This window comes from Scyliorhinus torazame, chromosome 14 (genome assembly GCF_047496885.1).
Source record: "Scyliorhinus torazame isolate Kashiwa2021f chromosome 14, sScyTor2.1, whole genome shotgun sequence".
Taxonomy (NCBI): domain Eukaryota; kingdom Metazoa; phylum Chordata; class Chondrichthyes; order Carcharhiniformes; family Scyliorhinidae; genus Scyliorhinus; species Scyliorhinus torazame.
In genome coordinates this window covers 227668650-227692919 of record NC_092720.1, presented here as the reverse complement: position 1 = coordinate 227692919, position 24270 = coordinate 227668650, and the positions used below count along the sequence as shown (strand labels likewise).

Below are 24270 nucleotides of genomic sequence, written 5' to 3'. Positions count from 1 at the left end.
CCTTGACCCCATAGCCACAAGAAACTGACCCCCAGCCATACAAATACTGTGGTTACAAGAGCAGGTTAGACACTAGCGGAGTGTCTCTGCGGAGATTAACTCACCCCCCCCCCCCCCCCCCCCCCCCCCCCACCCCCTCCCACACCATCTAGGACAAAGCAGCCCTGCTTAATGCTCCCCCCTTGCACAAACTCCCTTGTTATGGGCCAGGGTTTAGAGAACTCCAAAGTGTATTATGGAGTTCACCTGACCTCTAACTGTTTATTGATTTTGGTTACGGAGAGCGCAAGGCCCTGCCTCTCAGCGGTTATTCAGCAGGGTTCTTCGGCACTTTTAATCACAAACTAGCTTTATTCTCAGAATTTAGTTAACGTTTGCATAAACACACACAGCAAGAATTATCATCAACTACAAACACAAAGACCCCACACAGCTACAGGAGTCTATGTATAACCCTGAGTGAATTCCCCCTTAACTGTTCCAATTCAATAACAAAATCCAAGTAAAACCAGAAGCCGCTTTTCAAAGGCGTGGCCCAGCACATGGTATTCTTACTGGTATAAGACTAGTCAGTGATACGCTGTTCCCCTTTCCTAACAGGTTTGGATGCCTTCCAGAAAGCAATTATCTCCGATAGGTTATCAAGCAGTCTGGAACCAGCTTTTAAAATGAAGATAGAGAAACACTTCTTTAAACCTGTGCAGTTCAAACCCAGTCCAAAACTCAAAGCAAAGGTGAAACTCAGAGCCACTGCCCAGCTCCACCCACACAATGACATCACTGAAGCCATGTGACAAAAACATTGCTTAAAGGGGCACTCCCATGACACCCTCCACCAGCGACACACAGGAGCGGCACCCCACTTCACACGTGAATCACTTCCGTCACACGGCTAACACGGATGGAAATCAGCGGAATGCGGCAACGCTGCGCATGTAACGGTCAACAAAATCTCTCATGGGCCCAGATGGGCAGCAAGAAGCCCCCAGACCACAGGTTGTCCACTGCTGATCTAGAGGGACAGGTACCTGGGATCAACCCCCCCCCCCCCCAACCTGGAGGTTCCCCTCCCAGTCACTCCCCATCCCGACTGGGAAATATATCGGCCGTTCCTTCAGTGTCGCCGGGTCCAAATCCTGGAACTCCCTCCCTAACAGCACGGCGGGTGCACCTACACCTCCGGGATTGCAGCGGCTTCAAGAAGGCAGCAAAGTGGCAGATGGCCAGTTCAACTCTGATAAGCGCGAGGCGATGCATTTACGGAGGTCAAACAGTAAAAGGGAATATACAGCAAACTAAAAAAATACCCAAAGAGGTGGATGAAATGAGAGATCTTGGCGTACAAGTCCAGGTGGGTAAGGTTGTAAAGAAAGCTCTGCTTCATGGGTAGAGGTCCAGAATATAAAAGTAAGGAGAGAATGTTGGAATTGTATAAAACACTGGTGAGGTCGCAACTGGAGTAGTGTGCGCAGTTCTGGTCGCCAATTTACAGGAAGGACGTATTTGCTCTGGGGAAAATGCAGAGGGGGTTTACGAGGATGTTGCCAGGGCTAGAAAGGTGTAGCTCCGAGGAGATTGGGGTTGTTTTTCTTTGAACGAAGAAGGCCGAGGGGTGACACGATTGAGGTGCACAAAGTTACGAGGGTAAGAGCGGATACAGGAGCAAGTTTCTCTTGCTGGAGAATTTGGGAATCAGGCGACAAGGATTGAAGATAAGCGGCAGGAGGTGCAGAGGGGACACGAGGGAAAACGTGCCCACGCAGAGGGTAGTGGGAGTCTGGAATACACTCCCTGAATTGGTGGTGGAGGCAGAGACCCGAAACTAGTTTTAAAAAGTACCTGGATCTGCACCGCAATTGGGTTATGGGGAGGGGGGGGGTGGGGGAAGTGAGGGCTTAAGTGGGTCGGTGCAGACTCGATGGGCTGAATGGCCCCCTTCTGCACTGTATGTTCGATGTTAAGCGCTGTAAGCTACAGGGCTGTGGACCGGGTACAGGAAGGTGGGATTAGAAAGAGCACCTGGGCGACCTTGGGCTGTCATGGCCAGGATGGGCCGAATAGCCTCCGTCTGTGCTGTATCATTTCTCTGGTTCCTCACCAGCACCGTCTCAAGGGGCGATTAGGAGTGGGGAATAAATGCTGGGTCTTATTGCTCTTTAAGATTTTAGTTCAGACGGGCAGCACGGGCTTGGAGGGCCGAAGTGTATTGTTCTTGGTTCTAACCAGTACCACCCACATCCCATCAACGAATCAAAGGAAATCCAAAGTCTGGACACAAACGAGCTCCTTGAAATGACTTTACCCCTCACCGCCACCCACAGACATTTAAAATGTCCCCGAACCACGGAAATATCACGAGAGGGAACTCCGCTCAGGGGTTTGGGCCCCATTCGTTCCCAAACCGCCCCGACCGGCACCTCGCAGAGTCCAGACACTCACCGCTTGGCTTTCAGCATCTCCTTCCGGACTTTCTTTTCCTGGTTGGGATTGGCGCGGATCTCTCGGTGAGCGGTTTTGTAAATCTCCTCCACCTGAGGGAGTGAAAGCAGCCATCAGTTCACACACCCCGTACACAGCAACGTGCCGCCCCCGCCCCGTCGCAGATATTCGGGGGTCAGCGGCGGAGAGATGCCAGCCATGACAGGACATCTCCCCCCCCCCCCCCCCCACCCCGAGACGAAAGGAGAAATGCAGCCGGGCGTGAGTGAACCACCCAGGTACACTCACTCAGCAAACCCCCGCCCCCGGCATTGCCGCTTGCTCCCGGTGACACCGGACTCACCATTTCAGGGGTGACGCCGTTCTTGATGTAGCGGGAGAATTGCTTCTTGTAGGCATCCTCGTCCTCCTCCATCAGGTGCTTCATATAGTCAGCAATGTTCACTCCAAAGATGTGTCGGCGGTGCACCTCAGCGTCGAATTCTTTGCTCTCGGAGTCGTAGCCGGGGAACCGCTTGGTGCTGGGCAGAGGCAGGGAACAGGTGTGAGAGCGAGCACGAGAGAGTTAGAACGAGATCGCGAGGGACACGGCAGGGACAGGTGTGTGAGCGAGCACGAGAGAGTTAGAACGAGATCGCGAGGGACACGGCAGGGACAGGTGTGAGAGCGAGCACGAGAGTTAGAACGAGATCGCGAGGGACGCGGCAGGAACAGGTGTGAGAGCGAGCACGAGAGAGTTAGAACGAGATCGCGAGGGACACGGCAGGGACAGGTGTGAGAGCGAGCACGAGAGAGTTAGAACGAGATCGCGAGGGACACGGCAGGAACAGGTGTGAGAGCGAGCACGAGAGAGAGAGTTAGAACGAGATCGCGAGGGACACAGCAGGGACAGGTGTGCGAGCGAGCACGAGAGAGAGAGTTAGAACGAGATCGCGAGGGACACGGCAGGAACAGGTGTGAGAGCGAGCACGAGAGAGTTAGAACAAGATCGCGAGGGACGCGGCAGGAACAGGTGTGCGAGCGAGCACGAGAGAGAGAGTTAGAACGAGATCGCGAGGGACACGGCAGGAACAGGTGTGAGAGCGAGCACGAGAGAGTTAGAATGAGATCGCGAGGGACACGGCAGGGACAGGTGTGCGAGCGAGCACGAGAGAGTTAGAACAAGATCGCGAGGGACGCGGCAGGAACAGGTGTGAGAGCGAGCACGAGAGAGTTAGAATGAGATCGCGAGGGACACGGCAGGGACAGGTGTGCGAGCGAGCACGAGAGAGTTAGAACGAGATCGCGAGGGACACGGCAGGGACAGGTGTGAGAGCGAGCACGAGAGAGTTAGAACGAGATCGCGAGGGACACAGCAGGGACAGGTGTGCGAGCGAGCACGAGAGAGTTAGAACAAGATCGCGAGGGACGCGGCAGGAACAGGTGTGAGAGCGAGCACGAGAGAGTTAGAATGAGATCGCGAGGGACACGGCAGGGACAGGTGTGAGAGCGAGCACGAGAGAGAGAGTTAGAACGAGATCGTGAGGGACACGGCAGGGACAGGTGTGAGAGCGAGCACGAGAGAGTTAGAACGAGATCGCAAGGGACACGGCAGGAACAAGTGTGAGAGCGAGCACGAGAGAGTTAGAACGAGATAGCGAGGGACACGGCAGGGACAGGTGTGAGAGCGAGCACGAGAGTTAGAACGAGATCGCGAGGGACGCGGCAGGAACAGGTGCGAGCGAGCACGAGAGAGTTAGAACGAGATCGCGAGGGACACGGCAGGGACAGGTGTGAGAGCGAGCACGAGAGAGTTAGAATGAGATCGCGAGGGACACGGCAGGGACAGGTGTGAGAGCGAGCACGAGAGAGAGAGTTAGAACGAGATCGCGAGGGACGCGGCAGGAACAGGTGTGAGAGCGAGCACGAGAGAGTTAGAACGAGATCGCGAGGGACACGGCAGGGACAGGTGTGAGAGCGAGCACGAGAGAGAGAGTTAGAACGAGATCGCGAGGGACACGGCAGGGACAGGTGTGAGAGCGAGCACGAGAGAGTTAGAACAAGATCGCGAGGGACACGGCAGGGACAGGTGTGAGACCGAGCACGAGAGAGAGAGTTAGAACGAGATCGCGAGGGACACGGCAGGGACAGGTGTGCGAGCGAGCACGAGAGAGTTAGAACGAGATCGCGAGGGACACGGCAGGGACAGGTGTGAGAACGAGCACGAGAGAGTTAGAACGAGATCGCGAGGGACACGGCAGGAACAGGTGTGAGAGCGAGCACGAGAGAGTTAGAACGAAATCGCGAGGGACACGGCAGGGACAGGTGTGCGAGCGAGCACGAGAGAGTTAGAACGAGATCGCGAGGGACACGGCAGGGACAGGTGTGAGAGCGAGCACGAGAGAGTTAGAACGAGATCGCGAGGGACACGGCAGGGACAGGTGTGAGAGCGAGCACGAGAGAGAGAGAGAGTTAGAACGAGATCGCGAGGGACACGGCAGGGACAGGTGTGAGAGCGAGCACGAGAGAGTTAGAACGAGATCGCGAGGGACACGGCAGGAACAGGTGTGAGAGCGAGCACGAGAGTTAGAACGAGATCGCGAGGGACACGGCAGGGACAGGTGTGCGAGCGAGCACGAGAGAGAGAGTTAGAACGAGATCGCGAGGGACACGGCAGGGACAGGTGTGAGAGCGAGCACGACAGAGAGAGTTAGAACAAGATCGCGAGGGACACAGCAGGGACAGGTGTGCGAGCGAGAACGAGAGAGTTAGAACGAGATCGCAAGGGACGCGGCAGGGACAGGTGTGAGAGCGAGCACGAGAGAGTTAGAACGAGATCGCGAGGGACACGGCAGGAACAGGTGTGTGAGCGAGCACGAGAGTTAGAACGAGATCGCGAGGGACACGGCAGGGACAGGTGTGCGAGCGAGCACGAGAGAGAGAGTTAGAACGAGATCGCGAGGGACACGGCAGGGACAGGTGTGAGAGCGAGCACGACAGAGAGAGTTAGAACAAGATCGCGAGGGACACAGCAGGGACAGGTGTGCGAGCGAGAACGATAGAGTTAGAACGAGATCGCAAGGGACGCGGCAGGGACAGGTGTGAGAGCGAGCACGAGAGAGTTAGAACGAGATCGCGAGGGACACGGCAGGGACAGGTGTGCGAGCGAGCACGAGAGAGTTAGAACGAGATCGCGAGGGACACGGCAGGAACAGGTGTGAGAGCGAGCACGAGAGAGAGAGTTAGAACGAGATCGCGAGGGACACGGCAGGAACAGGTGTGCGAGCGAGCACGAGAGAGAGAGAGAGTTAGAACGAGATCGCGAGGGACACGGCAGGGACAGGTGTGAGAGCGAGCACGAGAGAGTTAGAACGAGATCGCGAGGGACACGGCAGGGACAGGTGTGAGAGCGAGCAGGAGAGAGTTAGAACGAGATCGCGAGGGACACGGCAGGAACAGGTGTGAGAGCGAGCACGAGAGAGTTAGAACGAGATCGCGAGGGACACGGCAGGGACAGGTGTGAGCGAGCACGAGAGAGTTAGAACGAGATCGCGAGGGACACGGCAGGGACAGGTGTGAGAGCGAGCACGAGAGAGTTAGAACGAGATCGCGAGGGACACGGCAGGGACAGGTGTGAGCGAGAACGAGAGAGTTAGAACGAGATCGCGAGGGACACGGCAGGGACAGGTGAGAGAGCGAGCACGAGAGAGAGAGTTAGAACGAGATCGCAAGGGACACGGCAGGGACAGGTGTGAGAGCGAGCACGAGAGAGGGAGTTAGAACGAAATCGCGAGGGACACGGCAGGGACACGTGTGAGAGCGAGCACGAGAGAGAGAGTTAGAACGAGATCGCGAGGGACACGGCAGGGACAGGTGTGCGGGCGAGCACGAGAGAGAGAGTTAGAACGAGATCGCGAGGGACACGGCAGGGACAGGTGTGCGAACGAGCACGAGAGAGTTAGAACGAGATAGCGAGGGACACGGCAGGGACAGGTGTGCGAGCGAGCACGAGAGAGTTAGAACGAGATCGCGAGGGAGACGGCAGTGACAGGTGTGAGAGCGAGCACGAGAGAGAGAGTTAGAACGAGATCGCGAGGGACACGGCAGGAACAGGTGTGAGCGAGCACGAGAGAGTTAGAACGAGATCGCGAGGGACACGGCAGGGACAGGTGTGAGAGCGAGCACGAGAGAGTTAGAACGAGATCGCGAGGGACACGGCAGGGACAGGTGTGAGCGAGCACGAGAGAGTTAGAACGAGATCGCGAGGGACACGGCAGGGACAGGTGAGAGAGCGAGCACGAGAGAGAGAGTTAGAACGAGATCGCGAGGGACACGGCAGGGACAGGTGTGAGAGCGAGCACGAGAGAGAGAGTTAGAACGAGATCGCGAGGGACACGGCAGGGACAGGTGTGAGAGCGAGCACGAGAGAGAGAGAGTTAGAACGAGATCGCGAGGGACACGGCAGGGACAGGTGTGAGAGCGAGCACGAGAGAGAGAGTTAGAACGAGATCGCGAGGGACACGGCAGGGACAGGTGTGCGAGCGAGCTCGAGAGAGAGAGTTAGAACGAGATCGCGAGGGACACGGCAGGGACAGGTGTGAGAGCGAGCACGACAGAGAGAGTTAGAACAAGATCGCGAGGGACACAGCAGGGACAGGTGTGCGAGCGAGAACGAGAGAGTTAGAACGAGATCGCAAGGGACACGGCAGGGACAGGTGTGAGAGCGAGCACGAGAGAGAGAGTTAGAACGAGATCGCGAGGGACACGGCAGGAACAGGTGTGCGAGCGAGCACGAGAGAGAGAGAGTTAGAACGAGATCGCAAGGGACACGGCAGGGACAGGTGTGAGAGCGAGCACGAGAGAGTTAGAACGAGATCGCGAGGGACACGGCAGGGACAGGTGTGAGACCGAGCACGAGAGAGTTAGAACGAGATCGCGAGGGACACGGCAGGGACAGGTGTGCGAGCGAGCACGAGAGAGTTAGAACGAGATCGCGAGGGACACGGCAGGGACAGGTGTGAGAGCGAGCACGAGAGAGTTAGAACGAGATTGCGAGGGACACGGCAGGAACAGGTGTGAGAGCGAGCACGAGAGAGTTAGAACGAAATCGCGAGGGACACGGCAGGGACAGGTGTGCGAGCGAGCACGAGAGAGTTAGAACGAGATCGCGAGGGACACGGCAGGGACAGGTGTGAGAGCGAGCACGAGAGAGTTAGAACGAGATCGCGAGGGACACGGCAGGGACAGGTGTGAGAGCGAGCACGAGAGAGAGAGAGAGTGTTAGAACGAGATCGCGAGGGACACGGCAGGGACAGGTGTGAGAGCGAGCACGAGAGAGTTAGAACGAGATCGCGAGGGACACGGCAGGAACAGGTGTGAGAGCGAGCACGAGAGTTAGAACGAGATCGCGAGGGACACGGCAGGGACAGGTGTGCGAGCGAGCACGAGAGAGAGAGTTAGAACGAGATCGCGAGGGACACGGCAGGGACAGGTGTGAGAGCGAGCACGACAGAGAGAGTTAGAACAAGATCGCGAGGGACACAGCAGGGACAGGTGTGCGAGCGAGAACGAGAGAGTTAGAACGAGATCGCAAGGGACACGGCAGGGACAGGTGTGAGAGCGAGCACGAGAGAGTTAGAACGAGATCGCGAGGGACACGGCAGGAACAGGTGTGTGAGCGAGCACGAGAGAGTTAGAACGAGATCGCGAGGGACACGGCAGGGACAGGTGTGAGAGCGAGCACGAGAGAGAGAGTTAGAACGAGATCGCGAGGGACACGGCAGGAACAGGTGTGCGAGCGAGCACGAGAGAGAGAGAGAGTTAGAACGAGATCGCGAGGGACACGGCAGGGACAGGTGTGAGAGCGAGCACGAGAGAGTTAGAACGAGATCGCGAGGGACACGGCAGGGACAGGTGTGAGAGCGAGCACGAGAGAGTTAGAACGAGATCGCGAGGGACACGGCAGGAACAGGTGTGAGAGCGAGCACGAGAGAGTTGGAACGAGATCGCAAGGGACACGGCAGGGACAGGTGTGAGCGAGCACGAGAGAGTTAGAACGAGATCGCGAGGGACACGGCAGGAACAGGTGTGCGAGCGAGCACGAGAGAGAGAGAGAGTTAGAACGAGATCGCGAGGGACACGGCAGGGACAGGTGTGAGAGCGAGCACGACAGAGAGAGTTAGAACAAGATCGCGAGGGACACAGCAGGGACAGGTGTGCGAGCGAGAACGAGAGAGTTAGAACGAGATCGCAAGGGACACGGCAGGGACAGGTGTGAGAGCGAGCACGAGAGAGAGAGTTAGAACGAGATCGCGAGGGACACGGCAGGAACAGGTGTGCGAGCGAGCACGAGAGAGAGAGAGTTAGAACGAGATCGCAAGGGACACGGCAGGGACAGGTGTGAGAGCGAGCACGAGAGAGTTAGAACGAGATCGCGAGGGACACGGCAGGGACAGGTGTGAGACCGAGCACGAGAGAGTTAGAACGAGATCGCGAGGGACACGGCAGGGACAGGTGTGCGAGCGAGCACGAGAGAGTTAGAACGAGATCGCGAGGGACACGGCAGGGACAGGTGTGAGAGCGAGCACGAGAGAGTTAGAACGAGATTGCGAGGGACACGGCAGGAACAGGTGTGAGAGCGAGCACGAGAGAGTTAGAACGAAATCGCGAGGGACACGGCAGGGACAGGTGTGCGAGCGAGCACGAGAGAGTTAGAACGAGATCGCGAGGGACACGGCAGGGACAGGTGTGAGAGCGAGCACGAGAGAGTTAGAACGAGATCGCGAGGGACACGGCAGGGACAGGTGTGAGAGCGAGCACGAGAGAGAGAGAGAGTGTTAGAACGAGATCGCGAGGGACACGGCAGGGACAGGTGTGAGAGCGAGCACGAGAGAGTTAGAACGAGATCGCGAGGGACACGGCAGGAACAGGTGTGAGAGCGAGCACGAGAGTTAGAACGAGATCGCGAGGGACACGGCAGGGACAGGTGTGCGAGCGAGCACGAGAGAGAGAGTTAGAACGAGATCGCGAGGGACACGGCAGGGACAGGTGTGAGAGCGAGCACGACAGAGAGAGTTAGAACAAGATCGCGAGGGACACAGCAGGGACAGGTGTGCGAGCGAGAACGAGAGAGTTAGAACGAGATCGCAAGGGACACGGCAGGGACAGGTGTGAGAGCGAGCACGAGAGAGTTAGAACGAGATCGCGAGGGACACGGCAGGAACAGGTGTGTGAGCGAGCACGAGAGAGTTAGAACGAGATCGCGAGGGACACGGCAGGGACAGGTGTGAGAGCGAGCACGAGAGAGAGAGTTAGAACGAGATCGCGAGGGACACGGCAGGAACAGGTGTGCGAGCGAGCACGAGAGAGAGAGAGAGTTAGAACGAGATCGCGAGGGACACGGCAGGGACAGGTGTGAGAGCGAGCACGAGAGAGTTAGAACGAGATCGCGAGGGACACGGCAGGGACAGGTGTGAGAGCGAGCACGAGAGAGTTAGAACGAGATCGCGAGGGACACGGCAGGAACAGGTGTGAGAGCGAGCACGAGAGAGTTGGAACGAGATCGCAAGGGACACGGCAGGGACAGGTGTGAGCGAGCACGAGAGAGTTAGAACGAGATCGCGAGGGACACGGCAGGGACAGGTGTGAGAGCGAGCACGAGAGAGTTAGAACGAGATCGCGAGGGACACGGCAGGGACAGGTGTGAGCGAGAACGAGAGAGTTAGAACGAGATCGCGAGGGACACGGCAGGGACAGGTGAGAGAGCGAGCACGAGAGAGAGAGTTCGAACGAGATCGCAAGGGACACGGCAGGGACAGGTGTGAGAGCGAGCACGAGAGAGGGAGTTAGAACGAAATCGCGAGGGACACGGCAGGGACACGTGTGAGAGCGAGCACGAGAGAGAGAGTTAGAACGAGATCGCGAGGGACACGGCAGTGACAGGTGTGAGAGCGAGCACGAGAGAGAGTTAGAACGAGATCGCGAGGGACACGGCAGGAACAGGTGTGAGCGAGCACGAGAGAGTTAGAACGAGATCGCGAGGGACACGGCAGGGACAGGTGTGAGAGCGAGCACGAGAGAGTTAGAACGAGATCGCGAGGGACACGGCAGGGACAGGTGTGAGCGAGCACGAGAGAGTTAGAACGAGATCGCGAGGGACACGGCAGGGACAGGTGAGAGAGCGAGCACGAGAGAGAGAGTTAGAACGAGATCGCGAGGGACACGGCAGGGACAGGTGTGAGAGCGAGCACGAGAGAGAGAGTTAGAACGAGATCGCGAGGGACACGGCAGGGACAGGTGTGAGAGCGAGCACGAGAGAGAGTTAGAACAAGATCGCGAGGGACACGGCAGGGACAGGTGTGAGAGCGAGCACGAGAGAGAGAGAGAGTTAGAACGAGATCGCGAGGGACACGGCAGGGACAGGTGTGAGAGCGAGCACAAGAGAGAGAGTTAGAACGAGATCGCGAGGGACACGGCAATATCATCCGCCACGGGAAGCAGAAACCACAAGCTCAACCTTTCGTTCAGGGGCTTCGTGAAATTAGAAATCTTTAAAAGGAAGTCTAATTTCAGAGCTCTTTGCGTGTCAAAAAACTGCGCATCTACAGACACTTCCTCAATGTCTACCAAAAGCCCACGAGCGTGGTCAACATCGCAGACAAAGATCTCGGCCTGTGTCAGAGGGCAATTGAGATAAAAAAAGTTGACCACATGTCGGCCAGACCGGGTAAGGACAACAGATTAGTGAACCAGGTAGGTTTTTACAACTGAGATATTTTTTACATTCCAGATTTTTATCACCCCCCCCCCCCCCCCCCCCCCACAAAGAGGAGGTTACACAAGCTTGAAGAATGAGCTGGGGATAACTTCACTAAAGGCCGCAGAAGGCTGTGGAGGCCAAATCACAGTGTCTTTAAGACAGAGATAGATAGGTTCTTGATTAATAAGGGGATCAGGGGTTATGGGGAGAAGGCAGGAGAATGGGGATGAGAAAATATCAGCCATGATAGAATGGCGGAGCAGACTCGATGGGCCGAGTGGCCGAATTCCGCTCCTATGTCTTATGGAAACCGGAGCACCCGGAGGAAACCCACGCAGACACGGGGAGAATGTGCAGACTCCGCACAGACAGTGACCCAGCGGGGAATCGAACCTGGGACCCTGGAGCTGTGAAGCGACTGTGCTAACCACTGTGCTACCGTGCTGCCCTCTGGCTGATTCATCACCCTCTGGCTGAAGAAATTCCTCCTCATCTCTGTTTTAAAGGATCGTCCCTTTAGTCTGAGATGGTGTCCTCTGCTTCTAGTTTCTCCTACAAGTGGAAACATCCTCTCCACGTCCACTCTATCCAGGCCTCGCAGTATCCTGTAAGTTTCAATAAGATCCCCCCCTCATCCTTCTAAACCCCAACGAGTACAGACCCAGAGTCCTCAACGGTTCCTCATGCGACAGGCTCTTCATTCCAGGGATCATTCTTGTGAAGCTCCTCTGGACCCTTTCCAAGGCCAGCACATCCTTCCTTAGATACGGGGCCCAAAACCGCTCACAATACTCCAAATGGGGTCTGGCCAGAGCCTGATACAGCCTCAGAAGTACATCCCTGGTCTTGTATTCTAGCCCTCTTCACATGAAAGCTAACGTTGGAACTAAAGAGATAGCACAGACACAGGGGGGGCTGAATGGCCTTTACCTCTGCCGCACAATCGGATGATCTGCCCGTTTACCTGTGCGGGATGGAGAGGCCGCCATCAGCCGCCCCTTTCATGGCTCCGAAGACCTTGTTGCCTGTGCTAGTCCGGGTCAGCCCAGCGTCCAGGTAACAGGTGAACGCGGAGGGCTTCCCCGTGACGCTCTCCACGTTGAACTCATCCCCGGTCACCTCCACCTCGCCTTCGTAGATCTTGTCCAACCCAAACTTCTGCAGTAGCTGCGAAGGGAAGAACGAGACGGCCCTTAAAGCTGGGGCAACCTGGCGAGTCACAAACTCACTCTGCGGCGGAGCTAATCACAGTTGTATCTATTAAATCGGACGACAGTCAACAAGTGACGGAGGAGTGGGCAGGATAAACTGCTTTCACATTTGTAAAAAAATGCCTCTCTTAATAACTACCGGGTTTGCTGTAGCGAAGTTAGCCCAGCCGGCAGTGAGACCATTAAAGCTAAAAGAGGGTGTGGGGGCTTCCTCGCCCCAGCCTCACGCCCCGGACCAGAGTGCGGACACACAGCAGCCAGGGGTGGTGCCAAGCCAGATGGCACCGCAGCGCAACAAAGTTCCCAGCACAGGAGGGAGCAAGTTCCCCTCAAAAGTCTCGCGCCGTCCTGCCTCGGGAGAACTTTGGCAACAGGGAGTCCAAACCCATCCCTAATTGCCCCTTGAACCGAGTGACTGGAGTCAGGAATGTAGAAATTGTTACATATTATCTTTCACATGTGCAGCAGTAATGTTATTAAAAACCCAGTTTAAAATACAAACGGGGGCTTCCGGGTGCGGCTATGCAGAGCTAGGTCACATATTCGGCAGCTCCTGCTTGGAACGGACTTTTGGGCTCTTTTACAGGGCCCCCACGGCATTTGTTTGACATTTCCCGGTGTGGGAAGAAGGCTACAATATTCCCCCGACAGTGTCCCCCAGGAAGGGTATGTCTCTTGGTTGCCAGACACACGCAGAAACAGTAAAAGATTTGGCTGCAACTGCAGGATAAACAGGGCCTCTTCCAGCATGCAGGCGGGGGAAGGGCAAGCTTAAAGCTGCAAGCTGACCTGAGGGCCTGTATCAAAGGTGAATTCTAGCAGCAGAGGGAACAACTGTGAAAAGACCTCATCAAGGCCACTGAAGGGACATCCGGTTGCGGTGATGCCTAGCTAGCCGCACGCTTCGGCGGCTCCAGCTCCGACGGACCTTCGGGCTCTTTTAAGAGCCCCAACGGGGAATTTTTCGACGACGCAACCCGGTGTGGGGCGTGTGAGAAGGGAGTCCCCCCCAAACGAAGGAGGAAAAAACCGGCGGCGGCGGCTGCAGCGCGAGGAATCGTCGACCAACGGGTCAGAAAGGGAGAAGTACAAGATGGCGGCGGAGAAAGCGCAGGCGACATGGGGGCCTGAGCATGAAATTGTGAGACGGTGCGTGGAGCTGCTGAAGAGGGAGGTGCTGACCCCGTTGCTACAGGCAATTGAGGGGCTCAAGGAGACATTAAAGACCCAGGAGACAGAGCTCCGCGTGGTGGAGCAGAAGGTGACAGATATTGAGGACGAGATCCTGGGCCTGGCGGTTAAGACACAGACGCACGAGGCACTTCATAAAAAGTGTACTGAAAGGATCGAGGCCCTAGAAAATGGAGCGCGAAGGAAGAACCTTCGGATACTGGGTCTCCCTGAGGGTGTGGAAGGAGTGGACTGTGGAGCGTACGCAAGTACGATGCTGAGCTCACTGATGGGTGCTGAGGCCCCTACGGGCCCCTTAGAGGTGGAGTGGGCAAATCGGATTCCGGCGAGAAGACCAAAAGCGGGAGAACCACCCAGGGCGATAATCGTGCGATTTTACCGCCTTAAGGATAGAGAAGAGGTCCTGAGATGGGCTAAAAAGGTGCGGAGTAGCAGATGGGAGAATGCAGTGGTACGGGTATACCAGGATTGGAGTGCGGAGGTGGCGAGAAGGAGGGCGAGCTTCAACCGAGCCAAAGAGGTGTTGCATAAAAGGAAGGTGAAGTTCGGGATGCTGCAGCCGGCAAGACTATGGGTCACGTATCAGGAGAGACACTATTATTTCGAGACGGCGGAGGAAGCATGGACCTTCATCAAACAAGAGAAATTGGATCGGAACTGAGGGACTGATGCTGCAGGAAATGTTATTGTTAATGTTACGGTGGAAGTTAATTGAGAAGTAAACAGGGAAGGGGGGAGACATTGGGGAAATGTGGGCGCCGGTGAGGGGGGAAAGACGGGACATAGTTGGAGAATGGGGAAGGGGAGGGGGAGGGGAAAGGGAGCTGCGCCATAAGAGGCGGGTCAGGTAAAGGGATGTTCCCGCACCAGAAAGAATAAGGCGGGAAGACAGGCGCAAGGCGGATGGGAGTTCCCCACATGGGGGGGGTCGAGGAGTGAGCAGGAGTAGCCGGGGTCAGTTGAAGTCAGCTGACTTACGGAAGTAATATGGGGGGAGCAATCATGCTAGAAAGAGATCTAGCGGGGAGGGGGGGAGGGAGGGGGGGGCGGGTGGGGGACAACTGGGTTGCTGCTGCGGAAATCCAAAAGGAAATGGCTAAAGAGTGGGTGGGCGGGGATGGTGTGCGACGCTGGGGGAGCGAGCGGGAGCGCGGAGGCGGGATATGGGACTGGCCTAGAGAAGGTAATGGCTAGTCGACACGGGAGGGGGGCAGGTAGCCCCCTAGTGAGGCTGATCACGTGGAACGTGAGAGGCCTGAACGGACCGATAAAAAGGGCCAGAGTGCTCGCGCATTTGAAAGGACTAAGGGCAGACGTGGTTATGCTCCAAGAGACGCACCTAAAGGTGGCGGACCAAGTTAGGCTCAGGAAAGGATGGGTGGGACAGGTGTTCCACTCAGGACTGGACGCAAAGAATAGAGGGGTGGCCATTTTGGTGGGGAAACAGGTAGCATTTGAAGCAAAGAACATTGTAGCAGATAGCGGAGGTAGATATGTAATGGTGAGTGGCAGGCTGGAGGGAATGGAGGTCGTGTTGGTTAACGTGTATGCCCCAAACTGGGACGATGCGGGATTTATGAGACGGATGCTGGGGCGTATACCGGACCTGGAGGTAGGAAACTTGATTTTAGGAGGGGACTTTAATACGGTGCTGGACCCGGGGCTAGATAGATCCAGCTCAAGGACCGGAAGAAGGCCGGCAGCGGCCAAGGTACTTAAGGGGTTTATGGACCAAATGGGGGGAGTGGATCCATGGCGATTTCTTAGACCTAGGGCTAGGGAGTTTTCCTTCTTCTCCCATGTCCATAAAGTGTACTCCCGGATAGATTTTTTTGTTTTGGGAAGGTCGTTGATCTCTAGGGTGGAAGAAGCTGAGTACTCAGCCATAGCGGTTTCGGATCATGCCCCACATTGGGTGGACCTGGAATTAGGAGAGGAAAGGGAGCAGAGAACACTCTGGCGATTAGATGTGGGACTGATGGCGGATGAGGGAGTGTGTGCAAGAGTGCGGGGGTGTATTGAGAGATATCTGGAGGTCAATGACGACGGCGAGGTCCCTGTGGGAGTGGTATGGGAAGCACTAAAAGCGGTGGTCAGAGGAGAGCTGATCTCCATTGGGGCCCACAAAAGGAAAACAGAGGCCAAGGAAAGGGAAAGATTACTGGGGGAGATTTTAAGGGTGGATAGGGAATTTGCAGAGACCCCGGAGGAGGAATTGTACAGGGAGAGGAGACGACTCCAGACGGAATTTGACCTTCTGACCACCAGAAAGGCGGAGGTACTGTGGAGGAAGGCACAGGGGAGGAGGTATGAATATGGGGAAAAGGCGAGTCGCCTGTTGGCTCATCAATTGCGAAAGAGGGCAGCAGCGAGGGAGATAGGAGGAATTAGAGATGAAAGGGGAGACACGGTGCGAAGGGCAGGAAAGATAAATGAGGTGTTCAAGACCTTCTATGAGGAACTGTATAGGTCTCAACCCCCAGAGGGAGAGGAGGGGATGCGGCAGTTCCTGGACCAATTGAGGTTCCCGAAAGTGGAGGAGCGGGGGGTGGTAGGCCTGGGGGCACCGATTGGGGTGGACGAGGTTATTAAGGGACTGGGAAGCATGCAAGCAGGGAAGGCCCCAGGACCAGACGGGTTCCCGGTGGAGTATTACAGAAAATATGTGGACTTGTTGGCCCCGTTGATGGTGAGGACGTTCAATGAGGCCAGGAAAGGGGGGACTCTACCCCCGACGATGACGGAGGCGACGATATCGTTAATTTTGAAGAGGGATAAAGATCCGTTGCAGTGCGGGTCCTATAGACCCATTTCATTGTTGAACGTGGACGCCAAATTGTTGGCAAAGGTACTAGCATCGAGGATAGAGGACTGTGTCCCGGGGGTGGTGCACGAAGATCAGACAGGGTTCGTAAAAGGGAGACAACTGAATGTTAACGTGCGACGACTATTAGGGGTGATAATGATGCCCCCAGTGGAGGGGGAGGCAGAGATAGTGGCAGCAATGGACGCAGAGAAGGCATTTGATAGGGTGGAGTGGGAGTATTTATGGGAAGTGTTAAAGAGGTTTGGGTTTGGGAACGGGTTTATTAGCTGGGTTAGACTTCTTTATGGGGCTCCAACGGCAAGCGTAGTTACAGGTCGACATAGATCGGAGTATTTCCGACTATATCGGGGAACAAGACAGGGATGCCCGCTGTCTCCATTGTTGTTCGCGTTGGCAATTGAACCTCTGGCCATGGCGTTGAGAGACTCCAGGAAATGGAGAGGGGTGATTAGAGGGGGAGAAGAACACCGAGTCTCGTTATATGCGGATGACCTATTGTTATACGTGTCGGACCCAGCGGGGGGAATGATAGAGGTTATGCGAATTTTGAGGGGGTTCGGGGATTTCTCGGGGTATAGGCTAAACATGGGGAAGAGTGAATTATTTGTGATACATCCAGGGGACCAGAGTAGAGAGATAGAAGGCTTGCCTCTAAGGAAAGTGGAAAGAAACTTCCGATACCTGGGGATTCAGATCGCTAGGAGTTGGGGAACCTTGCACAGACTTAATCTGACACGGTTGGTAGAACAAATGGAGGAGGACTTCAAGAGGTGGGACATGCAGCCTCTATCGCTGGCGGGCAGGGTGCAAGCAATTAAGATGATGGTCCTCCCGAGGTTCTTATTTGTATTTCAATGTCTCCCTCTACTAATCACTAAGACCTTTTTTAATAAAATAGACAGGAGCATCACGAGCTTCGTGTGGGCAGGGAAAGTTCCGAGAGTAAGGAGGGGGTTCCTTCAGCGTAGTAGGGACAGAGGAGGATTGGCACTACCGAACTTGGGCGATTACTATTGGGTCGCCAATGTGGCAATGATACGTAAATGGATGATGGAGGGTGAGGGAGCGGCGTGGGAAAGACTGGAGAGAAAGTCCTGTAAAGGGACGAGTTTAGAGGCGCTGGTGACGGCGCCGCTACCGATCTCACCTAAAAGGTTTACCACAAACCCGGTGGTGGCGGCAACATTGAATATCTGGGGACAGTGGAGGCGACAGAGAGGGGTGCGGGGAGCCCTGGTGGGGTCCCCAATCAGGAACAACCATAGGTTCGCCCCAGGAAGAATGGATGGAGGATTTCAGAGCTGGTTCCAGTTGGGAACTAGGAGGGTGGGAGATTTATTTATAGATGGGACTTTTGCGAGCTTGGGAGCATTGGAGGAAAAGTATAAGTTGCCCCGGGGAAATTTCTTGAGATATATGCAGGTGAGGGCATTTACTAGACAACAGGTGAGGGAATTTCCGTTGCTCCCGACACAGGGGATACAGGACAGGGTGCTTTCAGGGGTGTGGGTCGGAGAGGGCAAGGTGTCAGAGATTTACCGAGAGATGAGGGAAGAGGGGGAGGAGTCGGTGGGTGAACTAAAAGGAAAGTGGGAAGAAGAACTAGGGGAGGAGATAGAGGAGGGTATGTGGGCTGATGCCCTAAGCAGGGTAAATTCCTCTTCCTCATGCGCCAGGCTTAGCCTGATTCAATTTAAGGTGCTACATAGAGCACACATAACGGGGGCAAGATTGAGCAGGTTCTTTGGAGTGGAGGACAAATGTGGGAGGTGTGGTGGGAGCCCGGCAAACCACGCACATATGTTTTGGGCGTGCCCGGCACTGGAAGGGTATTGGAAGGGAGTGACGGGAGTGATTTCACGGGTGGTGAAGGCCCGGGTCAAACCAGGCTGGGGGTTAGCTCTATTTGGAGTTGCGGAAGAGCCGGGAGTGCAGGAGGCGAAAGAGGCCGACGTTGTGGCCTTTGCGTCCCTAGTAGCCCGGCGCAGGATCCTACTCATGTGGAAGGAGGCGAAACCCCCCGGACTGGAGGCCTGGGTAAATGATATGGCGGGGTTCATTAAACTGGAGCAGATAAAGTTTGCCCTGAGAGGATCGGCTCAAGGGTTCACCAGGCGGTGGCAGCCATTTCTCGACTACCTAGGGGAACGTTAGAGGGAAGACAGATGACCAGCAGCAGCAACCCAGGGGGGGGGGGGGGGGGGGGGGGTTAGTTTAGGTCAAAGATAAAGGGGTTTTGTTACTTGTGTATTGTTTAAAATTTCTGTATTGTTATTGTTGCGTTTGCTTTGTAAGAGGGGAAAAATTGTTGTTTCGGAAAAAATTTTCAATAAAACATTTATAAAAAAAAAAATACAAACGGGCAGCGGGTCTACTAATGGTGCAATTAAGAAGCCGTAAAAGGTTGATTTTAACCATTTAATGAAAAAATTAAAATCGCTTATTGTCACAAGTAGGCTTTAAATGAGGTTACTGTGAAAAGCCCCCTAGTCGCCACATTCCGGCGTCTGTTCGGGGAGGCTGGTACGGGAACCGGCTGGCACCGGTTTACAGAGCGATGGCTAATGAAACGTCATTTTGATTGACGATTCCCTGGAGGGTAGATCATTTGAGGGCTTGTATTTTGTCCTCGCTAAGCAGGTGGAGGGACGTCTTAGTGGGATACAGGTGATGTAATTAGTGGCAAGAGCAGGGTCCGTCTGTCCTTCTGCAGTTTCGCCAAATGTTGTTAGTTTGAGCTGAAGAATCTGACAAGATAAAGATTTGCAGGTTGTCCCAGAAAATGGTCTCTCTCTCCACAGGTCCGCATAGATCAGCAAGTACCTGATTGGTTAACTTTATTTGTAAGTGGCATTTGAATTGTATTGAGTTGCTTAATTGGAATTGGTGGCAGGTGTGGCGAGTAAGTTAAAGTGTTTTGTTTGATTTAAGAACTTTCACTAATAATTGTATTGGTCAGTCATCGCTCCCGGGGTGAAGTCTCCTTTCCAGACAGTTTTACAGAAGAACAGTGGGGTTCTGGTCCAGTATACCAACACAGGCCGTTTCAGAGGGCAACTAAGAGTCAGCCGCATTGCTGTGGGCCTGGAGTCACATGTAGGCCAGACTGGGCAGGATTGGCTGATTTCTTTCCCTAAAGGACATTGGTGAACCAGGGCATTACCCTGGGTCTCTGGATTAATAGCCCAGTGGGGGTCCACTATGTCACCCGCCTCTCTTACAATAATGAGGTTCAACATGCAGTGGGCACTGACCCCAAAGCCTCGTACCAGCCTCCCCGAACAGGCGCCGGAATGTGGCGACTAGGGGCGTTTCACAGTAACTTCATTTGAAGCCTACTTGTGACAATAAGCAATTTTCATCCATTCATTTTCAATAACTCATGGTCAAATAGATTTACAACACGGATCTCAATAACTTCACATCGGCACCAGCGGGTGCGGTTAACCATTCTTCGGCTGCCATTCACACCTCTTCTACACCCCCCACCCCACCCCCACACTTCTGCATCCTTTATCTGTCCCATCACCCTCTCCTTTTGCCTTGCCCCGTCACCCCTCTTTCCTCCCATTTAAAAGTGGAGTTGGCTGGGGGGGGGGGGGGGGCTAAATGGCTTCCTGCTGCAAAACCAGTCCATTCGGCCCATCGCGACCGTACTGGCTCTCAGAAAGAGCACTCGACCAGAAGGATGTGGAGGCTTTGGAGAGGGTGCAGAAGAGATTTACCTGGATGTTGCCTGGTATGGAGGGCATTAGCTATCAGGAGTGGTTGAATAAACTCGGTTTGTTCTCACTGGAACGAAGGAGGTTGAGGGGCGACCTGATAGAGGTCTACAAAATTATGAGGGGCATAGACAGAGTGAATAGTCAGAGGCTTTTCCCCAGGGTAGAGGGGTCAATTACTAGGGGGCATAGGTTTAAGGTGAGAGGGGCAAGGTTTAGAGTAGATGTACGAGGCAAGTTTTTTTACACAGAGGGTAGTGGGTGCCTGGAACTCGCTACCGGAGGAGGTGGTGGAAGCAGGGACGATAGTGACGTTTAAGGGGCATCTTGACAAATACATGAATAGGATGGGAATAGAGGGATACAGACCCAGGAAGTGTAGAAGATTGTAGTTTAGTCGGGCAGCATGGTCGGCACGGGCTTGGAGGGCCGAAGGGCCTGTTCCTGTGCTGTACATTTCTTTGTTCTTACGGGGTCCCACTCCCCTGCCATCTCCCCGTAACCGTGCACATTCTGTCTTTTCAGATAACAACCCAATTCCCCGTTGGGACCACCTCGATCTCTCCCCCCCCCGCCCCGGTCAGGAGGTTCGCTCCAGACTCCGAACACCCTCCAGGTGAAAGAACCTTTCCTCACGTCGCTTCCACCGCTCTCCGCCCATTGTTTCGGGTCAGTTCCCGGGGGTTCCTGCTCCTCTCGAGTGGCAGCAGTTTCTCGCTTGCCTGTCCACACCCCTCGCAATTCTGAATATCACCAGCCAGTCGCTTCTTTCTCTCCGTGGAAAACACTCCCAACCTCTCCAATCGTTCCTCACACCGCCAGCCCGTTATGGTCCCCCCTCCCCCCACCCCCCCACTGGCTTAAACCCAATGGGGCTGGTTTAGCACACTGGGCTAAATCGCTGGCTTTGAAAGCAGACCAAGGCAGGCCAGCAGCACGGTTCAATTCCCGTACCAGCCTCCCCGAACAGGCGCCGGAATGTGGCGACTAGGGGCTTTTCACAGTAACTTCATTGAAGCCTACTTGTGACAATAAGCGATTTTCATTTAATTAACCCTGGAAAATGCTGCCAGGCAGGTGGTGGTGGGTGGGGGCCGGGCCAGCCCCCCTCCCGAGTGACTGGTCCTTACCCGGCGGGTCAGCAGAAGGCCTGTGCAGTAAGCCGCCGCGTAGTTTGTCAGCCCGACTGTCACGCCGTATCGGGGGAGCTCGTGGGAGTACGCAGCGCACACAATCTTGTCTCCCTCAATTTTGGCGAACGCGACCTGCAAGCGAGAGAAAGAGGAATGGAATCAGATTTCCTGGCAGAGAACAAGACACCGCGCCCCGGTGGCAAAGCACCAACACCGCGCCCCGGTGGCAAAGCACCAACACCGCGCCCCGGTGGCAAAGCACCAACACCGCGCCCCGGTGGCAAAGCACCAACACACACAGTCCGAAAGAGAAAATGTCAGCAGGTCCGGCAGCATTTGTAGGGAGAGAAAAGAGCGGACGTTTCGAGTCCGATGGCTCTTTGTCAAAGCTAACAGACAGAGAAAGTGGGAAATATTTATACTGTGGAGTGAGAATGAAAGATGGGTCATAGCCACAGAAACCCAGGGAACAGAGTGCTAATGGCCACAGAAACCCAGGGAACAGAGTGCTAACGGCCACAGAAACCCAGGGAAACCGGGTGCTAATGGCCACAGAAACCCAGGGAAACCGGGTGCTAACGGCCACAGAAACCCAGGGAACAGAGTGCTAACGGCCACAGAAACCCAGGGAAACCGGGTGCTAATGGCCACAGACACCCAGGGAACAGAGTGCTAATGGCCACAGAAACCCAGGGAACAGAGTGCTAACGGCCACAGAAACCCAGGGAAACCGGGTGCTAATGGCCACAGAAACCCAGGGAAACCGGGTGCTAACGGCCACAGAAACCCAGGGAACAGAGTGCTAACGGCCACAGAAACCCAGGGAAACCGGGTGCTAATGGCCACAGAAACCCAGGGAACAGAGTGCTAACTGCCACAGAAACCCAGGGAAACCGGGTGCTAATGGCCACAGAAACCCAGGGAACAGAGTGCTAACTGCCACAGAAACCCAGGGAAACCGGGTGCTAATGGCCACAGAAACCCAGGGAAACCGGGTGCTAATGGTCACAGAAACCCAGGGAAACCGGGTGCTAATGGTCACAGAAACCCAGGGAACAGAGTGCTAATGGCCACAGAAACCCAGGGAAACCGGGTGCTAATGGTCACAGAAACCCAGGGAAACCAGGTGCTAATGGCCACAGAAACCCAGGGAAACCGGGTGCTAATGGCCACAGAAACCCAGGGAACAGAGTGCTAATGGCCACAGAATCCCAGGGAAACCGGGTGCTAATGGCCACAGAAACCCAGGGAAACCGGGTGCTAATGGCCACAGAAACCCAGAGAACAGAGTGCTAATGGCCACAGAAACCCAGGGAAACCGGGTGCTAATGGTCACAGAAACCCAGGGAAACCGGGTGCTAATGGTCACAGAAACCCAGGGAACAGAGTGCTAATGGCCACAGAAACCCAGGGAAACCGGGTGCTAATGGCCACAGAAACCCAGGGAAACCGGGTGCTAATGGCCACAGAAACCCAGGGAAACCGGGTGCTAATGGCCACAGAAAACCAGGGAAACCGGGTGCTAATGGCCACAGAAACCCAGGGAAACCGGGTGCTAATGGCCACAGAAACCCAGGGAAACCGGGTGCTAATGGCCACAGAAACCCAGGGAAACCGGGTGCTAATGGCCACAGAAACCAAGGGAACAGAGTGCTAATGGCCACAGAAACCCAGGGAAACCGGGTGCTAATGGCCACAGAAACCAAGGGAACAGAGTGCTAATGGCCACAGAAACCCAGGGAAACCGGGTGCTAGTGGCCATAGAAACCAAGGGAACAGAGTGCTAATGGCAACAGAAACCCAGGGAAACCAGGTGCTAATGGCCACAGAAACCCAGGGACACCGGGTGCTAATGGCCACAGAATCCCAGGGAATCCGGGTGCTAATGGCCACAGAAACCAAGGGAACAGAGTGCTAATGGCCACAGAAACCCAGGGAAACCGGGTGCTAATGGCCACAGAAACCCAGGGAAACCGGGTGCTAATAGCCACAGAAACCCAGGGAAACCGGGTGCTAATGGCCACAGAAACCCAGGGAAACCGGGTGCTTATGGCCACAGAAACCCAGGGAACAGAGTGCTAATGGCCACAGAAACCCAGGGAAACCGGGTGCTAATGGCCACAGAAACCCAGGGAAACCGGGTGCTAATGGCCACAGAAACCCAGGGAAACCGGGTGCTAATGGCCACAGAATCCCAGGGAAACCGGGTGCTAATGGCCACAGAATCCCAGGGAAACCGGGTGCTAATGGCCACAGAATCCCAGGGAAACCGGGTGCTAATGGCCACAGAATCCCAGGGAAACCGGGTGCTAATGGCCACAGAAACCCAGGGAAACCGGGTGCTAATGGCCACAGAAACCAAGGGAAACCGGGTGCTAATGGCCACAGAAACCCAGGGAACAGAGTGCTAATGGCCACAGAAACCCAGGGAAACCGGGTGCTAATGGCCACAGAAACCAAGGGAAACCGGGTGCTAATGGCCACAGAAACCCAGGGAAACCGGGTGCTAATGGCCACAGAAACCCAGGGAAACCGGGTGCTAATGGCCACAGAAACCAAGGGAACAGAGTGCGAATGGCCACAGAAACCAAGGGAACAGAGTGCTAATGGCCACAGAAACCCAGGGAAACCGGGTGCTAATGGCCACAGAAACCCAGGGAAACCGGGTGCTTATGGCCACAGAAACCCAGGGAACAGAGTGCTAATGGCCACAGAAACCCAGGGAAACCGGGTGCTAATGGCCACAGAAACCCAGGGAAACCGGGTGCTAATGGCCACAGAAACCAAGGGAACAGAGTGCGAATGGCCACAGAAACCAAGGGAACAGAGTGCTAATGGCCACAGAAACCCAGGGAAACCGGGTGCTAATGGCCACAGAAACCCAGGGAAACCGGGTGCTTATGGCCACAGAAACCCAGGGAACAGAGTGCTAATGGCCACAGAAACCCAGGGAAACCGGGTGCTAATGGCCACAGAAACCCAGGGAAACCGGGTGCTAATGGCCACAGAA

The 24270-nt window shown here is 55.3% G+C and overlaps 1 protein-coding gene across 1 annotated transcript in view; it reads right to left on the bottom strand.

Annotated features, from left to right (window-relative positions):
- Positions 1 to 2411: 2411 nt before the first annotated feature.
- The window catches only part of LOC140389190 (large ribosomal subunit protein uL18-like), a 43573-nt gene continuing 21714 nt past the window's right edge, over positions 2412 to 24270 (bottom strand). Inside the window, exons 5-8 of the mRNA XM_072473353.1 lie at positions 21258 to 21392; positions 12141 to 12343; positions 2783 to 2960; positions 2412 to 2531 (exon numbers count right to left, since the gene is read on the bottom strand). Coding sequence (XP_072329454.1) covers positions 2436 to 2531; positions 2783 to 2960; positions 12141 to 12343; positions 21258 to 21392 — 612 coding nt within the window. The 3' untranslated portion in view covers positions 2412 to 2435. The remainder of the gene's footprint in view (positions 2532 to 2782; positions 2961 to 12140; positions 12344 to 21257; positions 21393 to 24270) is intronic.